The sequence below is a fragment of the Anser brachyrhynchus genome, assembly GCF_964034855.1.
Source record: "Anser brachyrhynchus genome assembly, chromosome: 1".
NCBI lineage: Eukaryota > Metazoa > Chordata > Aves > Anseriformes > Anatidae > Anser > Anser brachyrhynchus.
Window position 1 is genome coordinate 16,316,436 of NC_137694.1, and position 15,638 is coordinate 16,332,073.

Sequence of the window (15,638 nt, forward strand, 5' to 3'; positions counted from 1 at the left end):
GCAGCTGGTAGGTGTCCAGCAAAGAAAGAGGTTTGAAGACCTTGATGTCTAAAGCCCGTAAAATTTTTAGACTCTTGAGACTGTGAGCATCTTTGCAATTGTTCAGCTGTTGCAGGGCCTTTCTTCTTGCTTTCCTAAAACAGAGTTCAGCTTCTCTGCACAGACTTTGGGTTCAGGTTACCTCTGCCTGACGGGGCACCCACAGCACTCACCTGCCTCCTCAGCTATGGGAGACGAGCTGGAGACAGACATCCAGGCCACAGGAGTACCTGTATGTAGCCATGTGTCACTATCCAAAGCCACCATTTCCGTGACTAAATCCAAAACATTAACCCAGCGTGGATTTTTATATTTTCCTCCTACGGTTTTCCCTCAAAAAATAAAATTAAAAAAAGAGGAAGTTTAAGCAAGTATCAGTCTCCAAGAGACATTTTATATGGCTAACTAGGGTGAAAGGGTTAAAGTGCAACCTTCTGTGTTGCTCTTTGCCTGCACTGCTGCAGATCTCAGCTCCCTTGCAAGCATGGGAAGGAATACCTCCCTCTCTGGCCTCTGTGACAGACAGGGCACAACCCTTCAGCCTTCCCTTTCACACCAGTCTTTGCTCATAACGTTAATGGGATCCTGGTTTGCTATTTAGCATTTATGACTTGGTTCACATCCTTGACTCGAGACGCCCGTGGTAGTAATGTTGTCTGGCCAATAACCCAAAGCAGGGTGTGCGAGCATAGGGAGAGTGCGTGCAGATCACCTGCCTTTAGCTGCTCACTGAGCTTTGCTCTCGCTGAGGAGCGCTTCCAGGGTACTTCCTAGATGTGTCTGCTCTCAGGTGCACCTGAAAAAAAAAAAAGTTCAAAAATTACATAAAGCCAAGTTATGCAAACCCGGAAAAAGTAACAGTGAATCTATTAAACAACACTTGGAGTTATTTGTGAAGCAAGTGCAGGAGGAATCGAGGTAGGAAAAATAGCATCTATTTTTTTTTTCTCCTTCTGCACTACTGTATCTTTTTTTTTTCTCAGTTTGTATACTCCATATGTTTGCTGTTTCTGCATTTCTCATGTTTTCCTCCCTCAGTTCCCCCACCATACCTCATTTACCTTTTCTGATTCTATGCGAGCCAGTTTTGCCGAGCAGGCTTTCTCTGTGTACTGCATTTTATGATCATTTGTATGCAGACTGCAATCTATATGAATTAACTAGATCCTAAATATATATCAAATCCAACATGAGATTCAGGTTTGCAGAATTGCAGCTCTGCCTCTGCTGATCCATCTGCAAGGAGGTACCATATGCCAGTTACTTTATCAGGAAGCTTCAGGGGGATCCATTAGAGAGAGTCCACAGCATAATTGGAAAAAAGAACATTTGTTTTCCCAGCTGCCCTGTTTTCATCCTTCCTCTTCAAATGTTCTGTTCACTTCAATTACGCTCACCATAGCTGCGCCAGCCCGGCCAACCTGGGGAACTAATTGCTTTAAAAGTTAATATCTTGCTTGCAAGGTGGATTTTCTTCCATTTGTTCAACCGTAATCCCAAATTCCTCAGGGGATGCTGTCACAAAATGCTGCCTCGCCTCAGGGCAGCTCTGAGCCTGCAGGACCAGGGAATAGAGCACAGCCAAGCTGCAGCATCCCCCAGCGCTGGGGACAGGGCTGTGTCCTCTGGAGGCACCTGCCTGCTGCCTCAGTGGCCACAGCTTCACCTCCTGCCCCGTCATCATCCACCTGGGCACTCAACGCAGCACACGGGGTGGAAGTAAATCCCCGTCCAGCTCTTGAACTGGAAAACAGTGATGTCCCAAGCTCATTGGGGTGCATCCCAGGGGTATCCCCTCTCCAGGAGCAGCATGGGGCATCGCAAGGCTCCCGCTGCCTCTGAACCATCCCAGCGAGCTCAGGGGACAACTGGGATGCTGGTCTCTGTGCCATGCAGGCATCTTGCCAGGGCTCCGGGCTCTGCATCCAGCAGCAGGATTAATATTTATCAGCTGTTTTTCCCTCTTCCTCTTATCCAAAGGAAGAAGCCTGTGTGCAAAAGGTTTTATTTCATTAGGGAGTTCTTTTGTTTCGGTCTGCTTTTTTAACCTTGTTTCGAGAGGTCACCCTTTTTACAGTAGAGAAAGCGTGGGCGGAATGTGCATCTGCTTTTGGAGCACGAAGTGGTGGGGTTCATGGATCTCATCTGGCATCCTAACTGGGCTAAAACAAGCTTTGTTGCCTCCATAGATAAATTTGTCTTTCATAAGACGAGTGCTGTCGTGACAGAGGATCAGACTTCTTGCCCCGAGTCTTGCTGTGCTGTGCTGGACACCACGGTGCCAGACCACAGGGCATCCTGGAGATCGTCCCAAGCCATCACTCCCTGTCCAGCTCTCCACAGGAAACCCCAGCAGAGCTGGAAGGATGGTCTTGGGGATCAGATGCATCTGCACACGCTGGAAATAACTAACAAGAGGTGTAACCAGAGGAGACTGTACCATAATAGCACGTGGCTCTGCCACCGGTGTCCCCCGTGCATGGTTTGGGGCCACCTTCATCTGCCCAGGGCCTCTCCTGGCACGGGCACAGCAGCTGATACCTGCCCTTGCTTCTTCTCAAGGGCTTTCTCTCCAGCTGCATGTAGGTGTGAGGAGGGTGACAGCAGGTAAATCCAGTGGAATGGGACGAGGAACAGGCAGAGGGGGGAGATGCAGTGCTCAGCCACCACATCCCTGCTGGGAGGACTCAAACCATTAACAGGAGGTTTAAAACACCCTCTGCTTTTCCAGGCATTTCTCCTCCACCTGTTTTTCTGTCCATTGCAGTATGCGCATCCCACCACTATGATCTGTGGCATCTTTTAGAGCAATTTAAAGACCAGCATTGCTGTCCCAGTCCAGACTTTCTGGAGAAAACCCCAGAGCAAGAGGCATCTCTACACATCGTGATGGCTGGAGAGCTTAGCCATGCAGCTGACAGGGAGTGCCAGCACTGCTTCCTTTTAGTTAAGTAAAGAAGATGGATTTTAGCTGCCAATATTCAAGTTTTGTTCTTTTTCACTTCTTAGCATAATTACCTAGCTATGGAGATTCACCAGGAAATAAGGGAGGAATGGTTATTTAGCCAAAGGGAGTCAGTAGCTGTGACTGATAAATAATCATGGGTGCTTGCTAGCTACTTGATTTCCATGTGTTGCCTGCAACAATGTTGGAATTACTGAACAAAGTCTAATTTCATGGGTTCTAACTGTTTAAAATGGGAATAAGGACTTGGGGATATCGCTCCCACGAAACACCGGTGTGTACCAATGAGGCAAGGGAAGGTTTCGGCATGTTTCTGGAACAGAACTGTGGTGGTTGTTCTCCGGCTGCCCGAGCAGCTCTCCCCAGGGAGCAGAGCAGGATGCCTCGTGCCCCTCTGCTCGAGTTTCCTCGTGCAATTTGCATCTGGATTATGTGGAGCCGGAAATCAAATATTTATAAAATCACAGTTAACTCATTACTTTGTGCTTCAGACGAGAATTTTGATGGAGCGAATGGTAACTCTGACCTTGGAGGGGTTTGGTGATGCCTGGCAACGCATCGCTGTGGGCCAGCAATATCAGCAGGCAGTCATAAGCAACTGGATTTCACCGGGGAGGTGTGCAAATAAAACTAAAACTTCAGAGAGCTCCAATAAACATTAGATGAGTTAGTTCAGCTGGATGTGACAACAGAAATTAGCCAAGCTGACATTGCTGCACAGCGTCGGAGATTTGCCGTTTATTGACCGAAGAGTTGGGTCCACCAGAAGAAGCTTTATTTTAAAGCTCATTTTAAAGCAAAGTATATTGCACATTTTACAATAAAGTATATTCTACAGTGAGCTGTTTGAGAAAGTAAGGGGTATTTCAAGGCTGTGTGATATATGTGCTCTGATCTTTGTGGCTTAAATGAGCTGGGAGCCTCTCCTGGTATTTCAGGGTAATTTCTCTCTCCAGAATCTTCACCTCCCCCTTTGAACCTGTATTTTCCTCATTCCTGCCCTAGGCCATTGGACGCCCGCACATGCCTGCCTACTGGTCCCTGGGATTTCAGCTCTCCCGGTGGGGTTACGGCAGCATTGATGTCTTAAAGGAAACCGTCAACCGCATGCACCGCTACGATATCCCCTACGTACGTATGAATTTTTCACTGTGTATGTTCATTTTAAAATCTGAAGTGGGATGAATACCATTATATTAGAGGAAATGTGACTATCCTGTGAAGAGAATTGTAGAGCAAAAGGATGTTCATAGTCTTATGTAGTGGTTCCACAAGTCATATCTTTACAATAGTGAGAAGAATGTTTAAAACTGGCCTGAAACAATGGGTTTAAAGTGCTGCTCTTGGCTGCATTGCAGGTGATTTGGGTACCAGTTTGCTTTCCTGCTGAAACAACAATCAATTGGCAGTACCAGGTGCTGGCATTTTAAACATGAACTGTGGCAGTGCTGACGCATGCCACTGCCAAACAGTTGCTAACCTAGGTCTTCCACGTGTCCACTTTGTCCACTGCTGTCACATAAATTTATAGGAGCTGAATTTGGCCTCAATTCTTTACAGTTACTATAGCCAAACACTTAGCTCTCGCTTCATAGGTTAGTTCCTTCCTAGGAACACAGTTACACATGTTGATTTTCTGTATAAAATAAGTCAACGTTTGCTTTTAAAATATTTAGGATGTCCAGCATCTTGACATCGACTACATGGAACGTCGCCTGGATTTTACCTATGACAAAGAGAATTTTGCAGGTCTGCCAGAGTACCTCCAAGAGCTGAAGAAAGCAGGAATGCACAACATCATTATTCTGGTAAATTAAATATGGTGTTAATTATTTCTCCATTTATAAGAACTATTTGCATCGTAATGCTCATAGCAGTATCTAGGCGCTAATGCATGCATGCTGTTGTAGCACATTTTCCATTTTTGTCATTTGTTGAGAAGAGCCAAACAATTTCTCACAGACTTCACCTTTAAATGTGTTATGTTTATAAGGTACCTGTGTGTACCAGTACCATCTCTATACCATAACATCAATTTACTTTCACATTTTTCCACTTATTTATGATAAATTTTGCCTCTGCTCAGGACTGAGTTCAGGCAAAATTGCTTTAATGCAATTCTTTTTCTGATAATGGGCAAATGAGTTTAGCATGCACACAGAAATAGCTGAATGGTGGAAAAAAAATCTCATAATCAATCTGGAGAGATGGTAATTATAAATCATGTTGCCTTATATTTACTTTTCATCTAAATTAATGTAAGAGAAGTTTGTTTGCATGAACATTTGTGGAAAAATGTATGCTGAACCTGTAACCAGGTTCTGAAGTACAGAATCACAGAGAGGTTGTTGTTGCAAGGGGCCTCTGGAGGCCATCTGGTCTCCAGGACCAGCTCAAGCAGGGCCACCTGGAGCAGGTTGCCCAGGACCATCTCCCAGAAGGTTTGGAAGACCTCCAAAGAGGGAAACTCAAAGGAATTAATTTATGCAGAAGTGAAAATCAGAGATTTCTATCTTCTTTTGTCATTTTTTCCAACAAAGATTTCAATTTTTCTCCAGCAAGTCCCCATAAATATCCTTGCACCGAAATTACTTTTTCTTACAGTAGATACAGTGAATGGCAGTAGTGGTGAGGAAACTGGAGGCCAGTAAATTAAATAGTAGTCCTTGATGGGTCCATAAGTTGTTGCTGTCATCATCATTGTAAATAGCTAACCCATCTGTAGGTGAGCATGTGCAGTCAGGACTAACTGCTCTTTCCAACTGCTATGCAGTTTGGGCTCCCTATATCCTCAACACCTCTCTAAAAATCATCTAATCCTGTAGAGGTCTAACATTAAATACCACCTGCTTATTTACTGATTTGCCTAAACAAGTTTGTGAGACATGAATACATGAGAAAAATACCTTGAGTTTGGGGGGTAGCTTTTCCTGTGCACACTCTTGCCCTTCAGTAAATACACAGTAGTCACCCCTTTTTCATCACAGCCAGGATGTCTCCAGTTGTTTTGCAGATTAGGAAGCTACAGGCAAGCAGTCACAGTATAGTGGGTAAGGAATGTTATCTTCTTACTCGTGAATTTAACTTCAATGACACTTTTAAAGCACTTTCGGTTTCTCAGATGGAGCATGCTAGAGCAGGGCAAGGAGCTGTTGCAGTATAAATCTAAGTTCAGTATTTAGGCAGATAAAAGGAATATATCAATAATTATCCATTTGTGCAATAATGGGAATCCTAATAGGAGTCCTTTCTTTCCCCTAAACTGTAAATAGAGACTGTATTGCACTCTAGGACTGTAGATAAGCTTGCGAGAAAAAAACAAAGGTAAATCCAGTTTGCCTTTCATTTTTGAAAAGCTAGTGGGAACTATAGGTTGTATTGGTAGCGAAGATTTCTCTCTTTGCTTTATTACAATTGCTGATGTTTCTGTCACATTATGACTGTTAGCTTTGGTTAGTGATGTCCGTCATTCCTGTAAGTTGAGTCAGGGGCTGGAACGGTACGAAGGGTTTCATTCCCAAGTGAGAGCAAAGCCATGCTACCTGCAATCAAGGCAAGTGTAATCCAGTCTGATAAGGGAAGAGCAATTTTCTATTTAGATTCCCTTTGGGTAGTGACAGTAATGAGCGAGTTGCCCAAGTGCAGCAGATTGTTGCCTCCCTCTTGATGATTTCAGGAAATGTGCTCTGATTGCAGACACTTCATGTCATGTAAAAGCATGTGAATGGATTGTGAGTGGATTTGTGGGAGATGGGTGCAGTCCCTCAGCTTGGTATGGAGCATTTCAGACCACTGTGGTCACAAGAAAAATGCAGATCATAGAGTCATCGAATGGCTTGGGTTGGAAGGGAACATTAAATATCATAGAGTCCAACCTCCTGCCGTGGACAGGGATACCTCCCACTAGACCAGGTTTCCGAAATCCCTGCCCAACCCATCTGGAGGGTCAGCAGTACTAGCAATTACTGGTGGTCTGCCTGAGGCCGGGACTCCAAACTTAGCTGTGCCACCACCACCAGGGTGGCTGGTGCCTCACCATCAGGAAGTCCGGTCCCCACACTAATGCTGAGAGCCCTCCATGCCCCTGTGGTCACCTTGACAGCAGCATGGCCCCGTTATTGGAGTCTCTCAATGCAGTCTCAGCACTCCTCTCTCCTGGTGTCTTTTAGAGGCTGCCTCCATGTAAGGGAGATCTTGCCTCAGTGTGGCAGTACTTGGTTATCATTATTGAGCTGAGAAACATGCATACTTCAGCTGTGACTTATTCTGAGTCAGAACAAATGTATTGTTTAGAAACAAAGAAGGAATTTCTGAAAGTAAAAGTGACTAGAATGTAAAATTATAAACATTATTCCTGAAGAGGAAATTTAATGAAAGACCTTGTATACCTTCCATTAAATCAAACTAAAAATGGAAACAGTTAGGAATGGTGAGTGACAAATTTCTTAATAATAATAATAAAAAAAGTCAATAGCAACATGCTTATGATTCAAAATATGGCATGAGTGCTTTAACATTTTCAAGTCCATCTCTGTGAGCTGTAGAAGCTAAAATTTCCAGAGATAGATGAGACTTCTGGATGCGCATCAAAATCTATTTTTGAAGCTATACGTGCAATTGCGCTGGTTTGGTTTAGTGCTGGGTGTCCCAGGTTTCAGAGCAGTCAGTCAGAAGTATGGATGATCTGCACCTCTTCTACAAGAGATGCTAAAAGATGAGCTAGGGAAGATTTAGCAGCAATACAGTTCCTTCCCCCGTAGATTTGCATGTGGATTGCAAAACCAGGGCTGCGAGGGTTTTGTTCCCTTTAGGACATTGCTAAACCTGCATAATAGATTAGATTTATGCACTGGAATAACCTTTCAGCTGAAGGAAACAAGAAGTTTGGATCAGGAGTAGCTAATTAAGTTGACTTCTTCCAGCCTTCAAGTCCCTTGAGAACCATCTTTTCCACAATTATAAGATAATTACTGAAGATGGACAGTTTTCTCTTTTCCAAAGCTGAACTATTCAACAAGTTAAAAACATAATGGACACTTACACTCTTTAATTATGAAGCCGATGTTGGAGCTGCGTAGTTAAAGCTGAACTGAATTTTGCATTTAAGGTGGGAATTAAGCAGAGGCTTTTATTTGGAAGAATACACTTTCTTCACCAGGGCTATAGCTGCCATAGGGCTTACAAGTAAATCAGCAATTAATTTAGGTATTAAAATGAGCTTTAAAACATGGCCTGAAAGGAATTACCATTTGTGATTGTATATTTTTTGTCCTTATGTATAGCAGTTACACTTCTATCAGATATTAATTAAAATTCATTTGAATTATTGCACGAGGTATAATGGAAGAATTATTTCAGTGGCATTACTCTCCATTGTGTGTCATAACCAAGAGTTTCTTTGCCTTAAGCAGAACCTGAGGGGATAACATTTTGTAAGAGAAAAGGGAAGAATTCCCTTCTTCTAAAATGGCTGCAATCTTTCTTTGTTCTAAACAGCGCAAGGCAGAGAGCTGCTCCCAATTAGGGGCATACTGCCAAGCACACTAACCTCCTTCAGTCCCAGTTGGCTGCTGAGCAGAGTAGAACAGAACCTCTTCACTGACATCTCAAAGTATTCCTGCCTTCAGGGCTTACCGGCATGGTGGGCCACCATCTTCCCCAGGAGCAGTTTAGGCTCCCTTTCAGTGAGCTCAGTGGCCACTTTTGGCTGACCCGGGGTAGGAAAGCTGGTGGTGTCCATGCCACTGGCAGCGACGGGAGGTGGTGAGTACCCCTGAGTGGTGACGGGGAGCGGGGTGAGCTGCAGGATGCACCTGCAGGGAACAGAGGAGTTTGGCCACTCCGGCTTCATGACTTGGGTTACTCTGCACCAGGCTGACATAAAAACTCCTCGTCCAACATCAGGTCTGAAGAGAGGGCTAACAAGGTTGGATGTGTCCCAACTTCAAGCCCCTTGAGATGTTTTAGTTATACCAGAGGTGAGCTGCTGAAGCTAATGAAGCTGAAATGAAGATTGTCTTGGAGGGAATCCAGAGCTGCCCAAGTTTAGTGGCTTCAGAAGGGAGGAAAACAAAATTTGATGCCTCTTCAAAATCAGTTGAATATAGAAAGTCTCATAAAAAATAAACACGAGGGTATTTATTAATTTCACTTAATTTTGCCTTAAACAAAAAATATTCACATCTCTTTAACGACTTTTCCTAAATTATTACGTGCTCTCAACTCTTACTAACTTTTAGTGTTGTTTTGTTCCAATGTTACTGAAATCTGCATTAAGAACATCAAAGTGTTCTCAAATAGAAATAGAAAAATTAACTGTTACTTCTGAGATCTTGATAAAGGAAGTGTAATCACTGCTTTCAGGATCCTTTCATATCTAAGGACGAAGAACCAGGTACTTACAGGCCATATGACCTTGGAGAGGAAATGGGAGTCTGGGTGAACAACTCTGATGGTGTAACTCCTGCTGTTGGACAGGTTGGTTTACTAAATTCTCTTATGCTTTTGATTAAATGGAGCTCCGAAGTGTTAAAGAAGCTGTGTAGCAGAAATAAGACAATAACCAGACATTTGTACCTGTGAACTCTAGGCCTGGCCTCCCGGAGATGCAGTGTTTCCTGACTACACCAACCCCAAGACAGTCGAGTGGTGGACCCAGTTGTGTCTGGAGTTTAAGAATGTCCTTGACTATGATGGGATCTGGATTGTAAGTCTGATTACATATGCCTTCCCTTCTTTTCAAAACAGAAAATAAGGCTTTTGACCTGTCTTACTCTCTTTATTAAAGGATATGAATGAACCTTCCAATTTCTTACAAGGCCAGTTTCCTGGATGTGCTGATAATGATATCAATAACCCTCCTTACATTCCTAGTAAGTAAAGTTTTCTTGACAATCTTTTTTTGAAAAAAGCTAATTCTTAGATACATTTTCCATCTTCTCATTTTCCAAGTGTACGGTTACAGATTCATTCAGGACACAAATGTCTCAGCTTCAGTGGAGTACCAAGCATAAGAAACCTTCTGTCTCTGGGGCAGCCTTGTAACAAGGCAAGAAAAGTGGCCTTCCTTGCTGTTCTCTGAGCAATGGGCCTGCACCATAGAACAGGCAAGGTACCTGTAGACTATAACTCAGATGGAGATTTATGGAAGGAGTAACTCTTCTGCTTTACCACCGTCACTGCTAGTCTCAGCGCTGGGCAGTCCCTGCCTTTTCTACAACTGATAACAAGGAAGATTGCCTCTTCCTGATTCCTTAATTCAAAATATTTTCTTTCTCATAGGAAATAAATTTCCAGTCCCCTATTAGAAATTAGTTATAGGCTAAAAATAAGCTGTAAAGGCCCAAGCCTATGGGAGGCTGTTAGGAATGGGAACACCTCTTCCAGTAGCTGCGTTAATGGCATGCTCATTCTCCCCCAGGAAGCCCTGAGTACTTACAATTAGTGCCAGTGCTCCTGGCAATTAATCCAGCCAACATTTCCCCAGGAAAGCCCTGCTGCCCAAGTAAGGCTAATATACAGCAGGAAGTTGAGACATAAATGAGTTATTGACAGTGAAATATTGGAAATGTCCCCTTTTTCCCTTCAGGCTGTTGTACTGTCATGTCAATTATTCATTTTATTTATTGAACCTAATTTCTCTTCAGTTTGAACACATGAGAAACTCAAACATAACAGAAGCATGACAAAATTATAAAAAGATTGTTGAAACCAGAAGCAGAGCTTTAAATTAAGATTTAGATGTTCACTCTCATTATGGGAAAACTGTTGTAACTACAGTACACTAGCACTGTGGGTCTCGATCAAGTTGTCATTGACTGAGGTCCAGACACTCATGAGACTTTTTGGGACAAGAGGGAATAGCCTCAAGTTGCACCAGGGGAAGTTCAGGTTGGCAATTAGGATAAATTTCTTCTCAGAAGGAGTAGCTAGACATTGGAACATTGGAACATTGGAACGGGTTGCCCAGGAGGTGGTGGAGTCACCGTCCCTGTGGGTGTTCAAGGAGAGGTTGGACGTGGTGCTTAGGGACATGGTTTAGTGGGCAACATTGGTGGTAGGGGGATGGTTGGACCAGATGATCTTGGAGGTCTTTCCAACCTTAATGACTCTATGATTCCATGATTTCCACCCCTGTCTTGAGTTCCCTGTTTTTGCCAGCATTCAGAACTGCAAAAAGAGGCGTAAGCCTTTGGGGAAGAGGACCAGAAAAGCAGAGTTCCCTTCACCCTCAAAAATAAAGGAGTGAGGGATGGAGCCACACAGAGTCTCCTGAGCTGTGAAAGTGAGCTTTGTGACACCTAGGATTGAAATTTGAGCTGTTTTAGAGGAACTAATCAGACCTAGAGACCTAGATATCTAAGTGACTTGTAAGGACAATGGGGGATGCAGAAGACAGGGTTGTGTTTTGAGCCCAGTTTCTCTTTGGCTTGCCCTTTCTTGTGCAACGATTCTCCTTCTACGTGCAGCTTGTGGTGTTGGTCTCTCTTGCAGCCAGGATTCTAAGGCGTCTCTTCCAAGGTGCAGGAGAGTTGGTATCCAATGTTTTCACCCAGTGTTTAAGAGCTTTCTATTATATTTCACATTATGCCAATACTGCACATACCCTTGTCTGTCTGAGCCCCTAGCTGGTGTAGGTGTGAGGTCGGACCTAAGCAGCTCAGTCCAACAAGTCAGGACCTGCCTGGGGTCAGCACAGTTTTGGGGGCTCACTCTTTGTCATGGGCAGCTGAGTCTGTGTGAGTTCCACTCTCAGTGCCTCAGGTGTTTGGTAATGTAGCCTTCAGCCACCTTATCTAAATCATAACCATGATTACCTGTACCTGCGGTTTGACCTTCTAAAAACATGTATCCTTCAAATCAATTTTCTATAAACCACTTTACAGTGGAGATTACTATGTACACTGTAAAATAATCAGTATTGCTGGTGCAGAATGCAAAATATTCAGAATATGAAAGAAGCATGAAAGTATGATTCATGTGGCTGCATTTGCTTTCATATTGCACCTTAATTTTACAGGGCTAATAATTAAGTGTCACTGGGACATTAAGTGTAACTTTTCCCAGAACCTTAGTGTCTTCTTTAAAGCTGTACCAGTCAGGGTTGCTTGGAAATTGCCTATAAATGAAGCTATTTCTGAAGCAGATCAACAGCACTGGAGTCTTTGTGTCTAAAGATCCAAAGACAGGGATGCCAGCTTTGGTGGCCTGGCAGAGCAGACAGGTTAATGGGGTTTCAGGTACAGAGAAATGCACTTTGTAGTCATGAACTGCAAACATACAGCAAAGTGTGATTAGGCATCGAGGTTGCTTGCTCATGAAGAAGTATTTACCATAGTGCATGCACCCAATTAAGCATGCAAAAGAGAAATATTTGACAGTCTGTCTTTTTCTTTTTTGGTGGGGGGAGAGGATTTTATAACATTCATCTCCACCTCTAAAAATAAATCCATTGTATAACCCAAATACCTGACCTGTCCAATTCCTGCTGAATTGCATATAGCAATTTCATGAAAGCTAGATCCAGAGAACAAGAAACACATTTTTCCCACACCAAATGGGTCTTGCCAGCATCCCCTTAATGGGGGATCCAAGACCAGGCAGTATCTGTGCAGGCAATTCTTACTGCTTCCCCTTGGCTCAGCTGAACAAGAGCGGTGCCAGCGAGGTCAGGGCTGCCCCCGACCATTACTGAAGGCAAAAATCTGTCACTGCCTCCGCTGTCTGTGACCTGCTCATGGAAGGAGTTATCACGTAACCCACCTAGGTGCGAATATGCCCATTATGATCAGTCCTTGCTCTTTTCTGTGCAGCGTATCGGGCCATAGCAGATGGCCTGCTAAGGACTGCTGAATCTGATGCATCTTCCTCCCCTGTGCACCTCTGATGCTCCCTGCTCACTGCTGGCGATGCTGCCTGGGGCTGTGCCACTGGCCCTGCTGCCTTTTAAGTCTCAGGTTCCTCAGGGGAAGAAAGGGATCAGGCTTGATTAAGTATGAATTTTGCCACTGTGGGGCAGGGTTATGCTGCCTACCTGTGTCTGCATCTCAGTGGTCCACGAACCCAGGTCTTGTGATTTCACACAAACATAAAAGTTGCCTGGGCATCCGAATTTCTGGTTTTTGTTTGTTTGTTTGTATTTTTTCTGCTTTTGTTTGTTTGCTTTTCTTGCAACATTTTCACTCTGTTAAGTAAAATTTGTCACTACGTAGAAGAATGTGTGTGTATATTCTTAATTAAGCATGCAGATGTTTTCTCTGTGGCTATTGCTGAATACACGATAGCTGTACAGATGTTCTGCATTACTGGACAGAAAACTTGAACCTCATTAGCAGGGTTTACTCAGTTCCCTCACCCTCCTGAGGACGTGTGCCTGTCTACAGGAAGGTATTCACAACTACATGCTAACCTCTAATCAGTGCAGATCCTGCAGTTCTTCAGCCTTTCCTCTTTTCAAATCCTTTGGTGTTTTCCCTCCTAAATGAGTAAAAACATGAAGAGATTTGAAATCTGATGCATATAATTTTACAACATTTTTTTTGTCCTTCTCAGGCATTTCTGATCGTTCCCTGGCTGAAAAGACATTGTGCCCTGACTCCAAGACTTACCTGGGAGAGCACTACAACACACACTCTCTCTTTGGCTGGTCACAGACTGCACCAACTTTCCAGTGAGTTTTCTAAGTATTTCTACATGCAGATTTCAGGTGACTGGAATGCATTTTAAAAGCAGCTGAGGTACTTGGGAAACCTGCAACGGTATCTCATAAGAAACAGCCACGTTTCACTTTGCTGTTTGTCATTGAGTAAGAACAATTTCAAGAAAAGGGACTCTTGGCAGAGGAAGCAGAACCTTTTCCAATTTTCTTTTTCTCAGCTAAAATCAGGGTCTGCTTGTAGGGCTTAACTCTTCAACTGGTGCTTTTGTACAGCCAGAGCAAGTTGTTCCCATCCTGCGTTAGAGCTGCTCTCATACCGAAGCAGCCTTGTGTGGCACCAGGGCAATTTCTCCATCCCCTCACTACTGGAGGAGCTTGCATGACTGCCAGGGAGGGATCTGTACCCAGCTCCCTGGCTGCTGCCAGAGCTGCCTCTGGTTGCTGGCAGGCAGCGTTTTGGCCTGGGGCTCTGTGGGTGCAGGAGGGCTGAGCTGCATTGCAGTAGGTTTGCTGTCGGCTACTGGAAAGCTGTCCCTTAGCAGCTGGGAAGCACTCAAAATGAGCTTACACAGGCAGGCGCTGCTGCTGTCAGGCTAGAGTGACAGTGGAAAGCTAGCTGTTTGATTAAATCAAATGGGCAAATCACGCGTTTTCCAGCAGAGAGCGAAGACATGGATATGTTTAATGCCACAATGTAAGTGCCAAAGCAGGGGTCCTTGTGCTGGCTTATTTTAGCATTAAGCATGCATTTTCACCAGTTGTACATCCAGGGGAGTTGGCTAAGTGAGCCTATTTAAGGTGTCGATGCACTTGCAGCTCTGTGCCAAGCCTGGGGGAAGGGAGGCACTGGGAAAAAGCCAGAAGCAGTCTGCTAGCTCTTGTGTGCTGGGCTGAAGAGCAGCCCAGCTTTTCAGAGCTGGGCAGAAAGCCCTTGAGCCCTCACCCTTGCTGACTGCCCAGCCCAGCCAGGATGCATGGGACACAGAAAGATTTTGGGGCTTCTGCACCCTTACTTCCACTAAGATCCCCTCACCACAGGAACCTCCACCAAGGTTACATTTCATCCTCCCCCCAAGGTGGTGAACCTTCCCCGTCCCTGTGCTGCTTATTTTGCTCAGCCAAACTTGCAGAGTCCTTCAAGGCTGGAGAACACCACCAAAAACACTAGCAGAGGCAGGATTTGCTGCAGAGCTGGGGAATTTGATGAAGAATTTTTCATACATATTCATTTGGTTTTCTTAAACGCATTTCTTTTCAAGGCTGCTTGTATACCATTTCTGCATCTGCTCTTCACAAATAATATAATAAATTAAATTACTGATGGGAATATTTAGCAAACCAGCATCAATTGTAGGGTATTGGCTGAAAACAAATGACAAGTTCATAATCGCATACAAAACAATTCCAAGAATTATGCTAATGAAGCTAGAGAATAGGAAATGTGTCATCTGACCCATGTATGCAGTCAAATGGCTTGAATTTGGGTATGGTGAACTAGCAACAATCAGCTTGTGCATAGCTTGAGGCCAAGAACTATTCACACATAATATTCTGTAAATAATTTCAGTCAACAAATACATTTGAGAACATTAGGACCAGTTCAGCAATGATTCATAATAGACTGAAATTTATTCAATAAATTATTTGTTGCAAATTGTTTGTGCAGCTCTGGATCACAGTTGAGTTGATCCAATATTGCCCTCATTAGCACCTCCATTTGCAAACAGAGCCAAACTTGTGCTGCACAGCCAGAGGAAAGAACTCGTATGCAGGACACCCACGAAAAGGTTCAGGAAAAAGAGATTTCTGTCCCTGCAGTGCTCAAAAATGTCATTTAAACACACAACAGGGAGTCTTGTGCAGTTATTGGGCTCAATGGTGCCCCCACGTTACAGCACCAAGGAGGTCCTGTGTGAATTGCACCTCTTGCTGCATACAACCCATATGTTTAGGCATGTATGAAAGACCTTGAGTTGT

The 15,638-nt window shown here is 44.0% G+C and overlaps 1 protein-coding gene across 1 annotated transcript in view; it reads left to right on the forward strand.

Moving 5' to 3' along the window:
- The window catches only part of LOC308187992 (sucrase-isomaltase, intestinal-like), a gene marked incomplete at its 5' end in the record, with an annotated part of 56,030 nt that overhangs the window by 19,131 nt on the left and 21,261 nt on the right, over positions 1–15,638 (forward strand). Inside the window, 6 exons of the mRNA XM_080576462.1 lie at positions 4,010–4,135; positions 4,681–4,812; positions 9,368–9,481; positions 9,594–9,710; positions 9,792–9,876; positions 13,556–13,673. Of these exons, the coding sequence (XP_080432588.1) occupies positions 4,010–4,135; positions 4,681–4,812; positions 9,368–9,481; positions 9,594–9,710; positions 9,792–9,876; positions 13,556–13,673 (692 nt within the window). The remainder of the gene's footprint in view (positions 1–4,009; positions 4,136–4,680; positions 4,813–9,367; positions 9,482–9,593; positions 9,711–9,791; positions 9,877–13,555; positions 13,674–15,638) is intronic.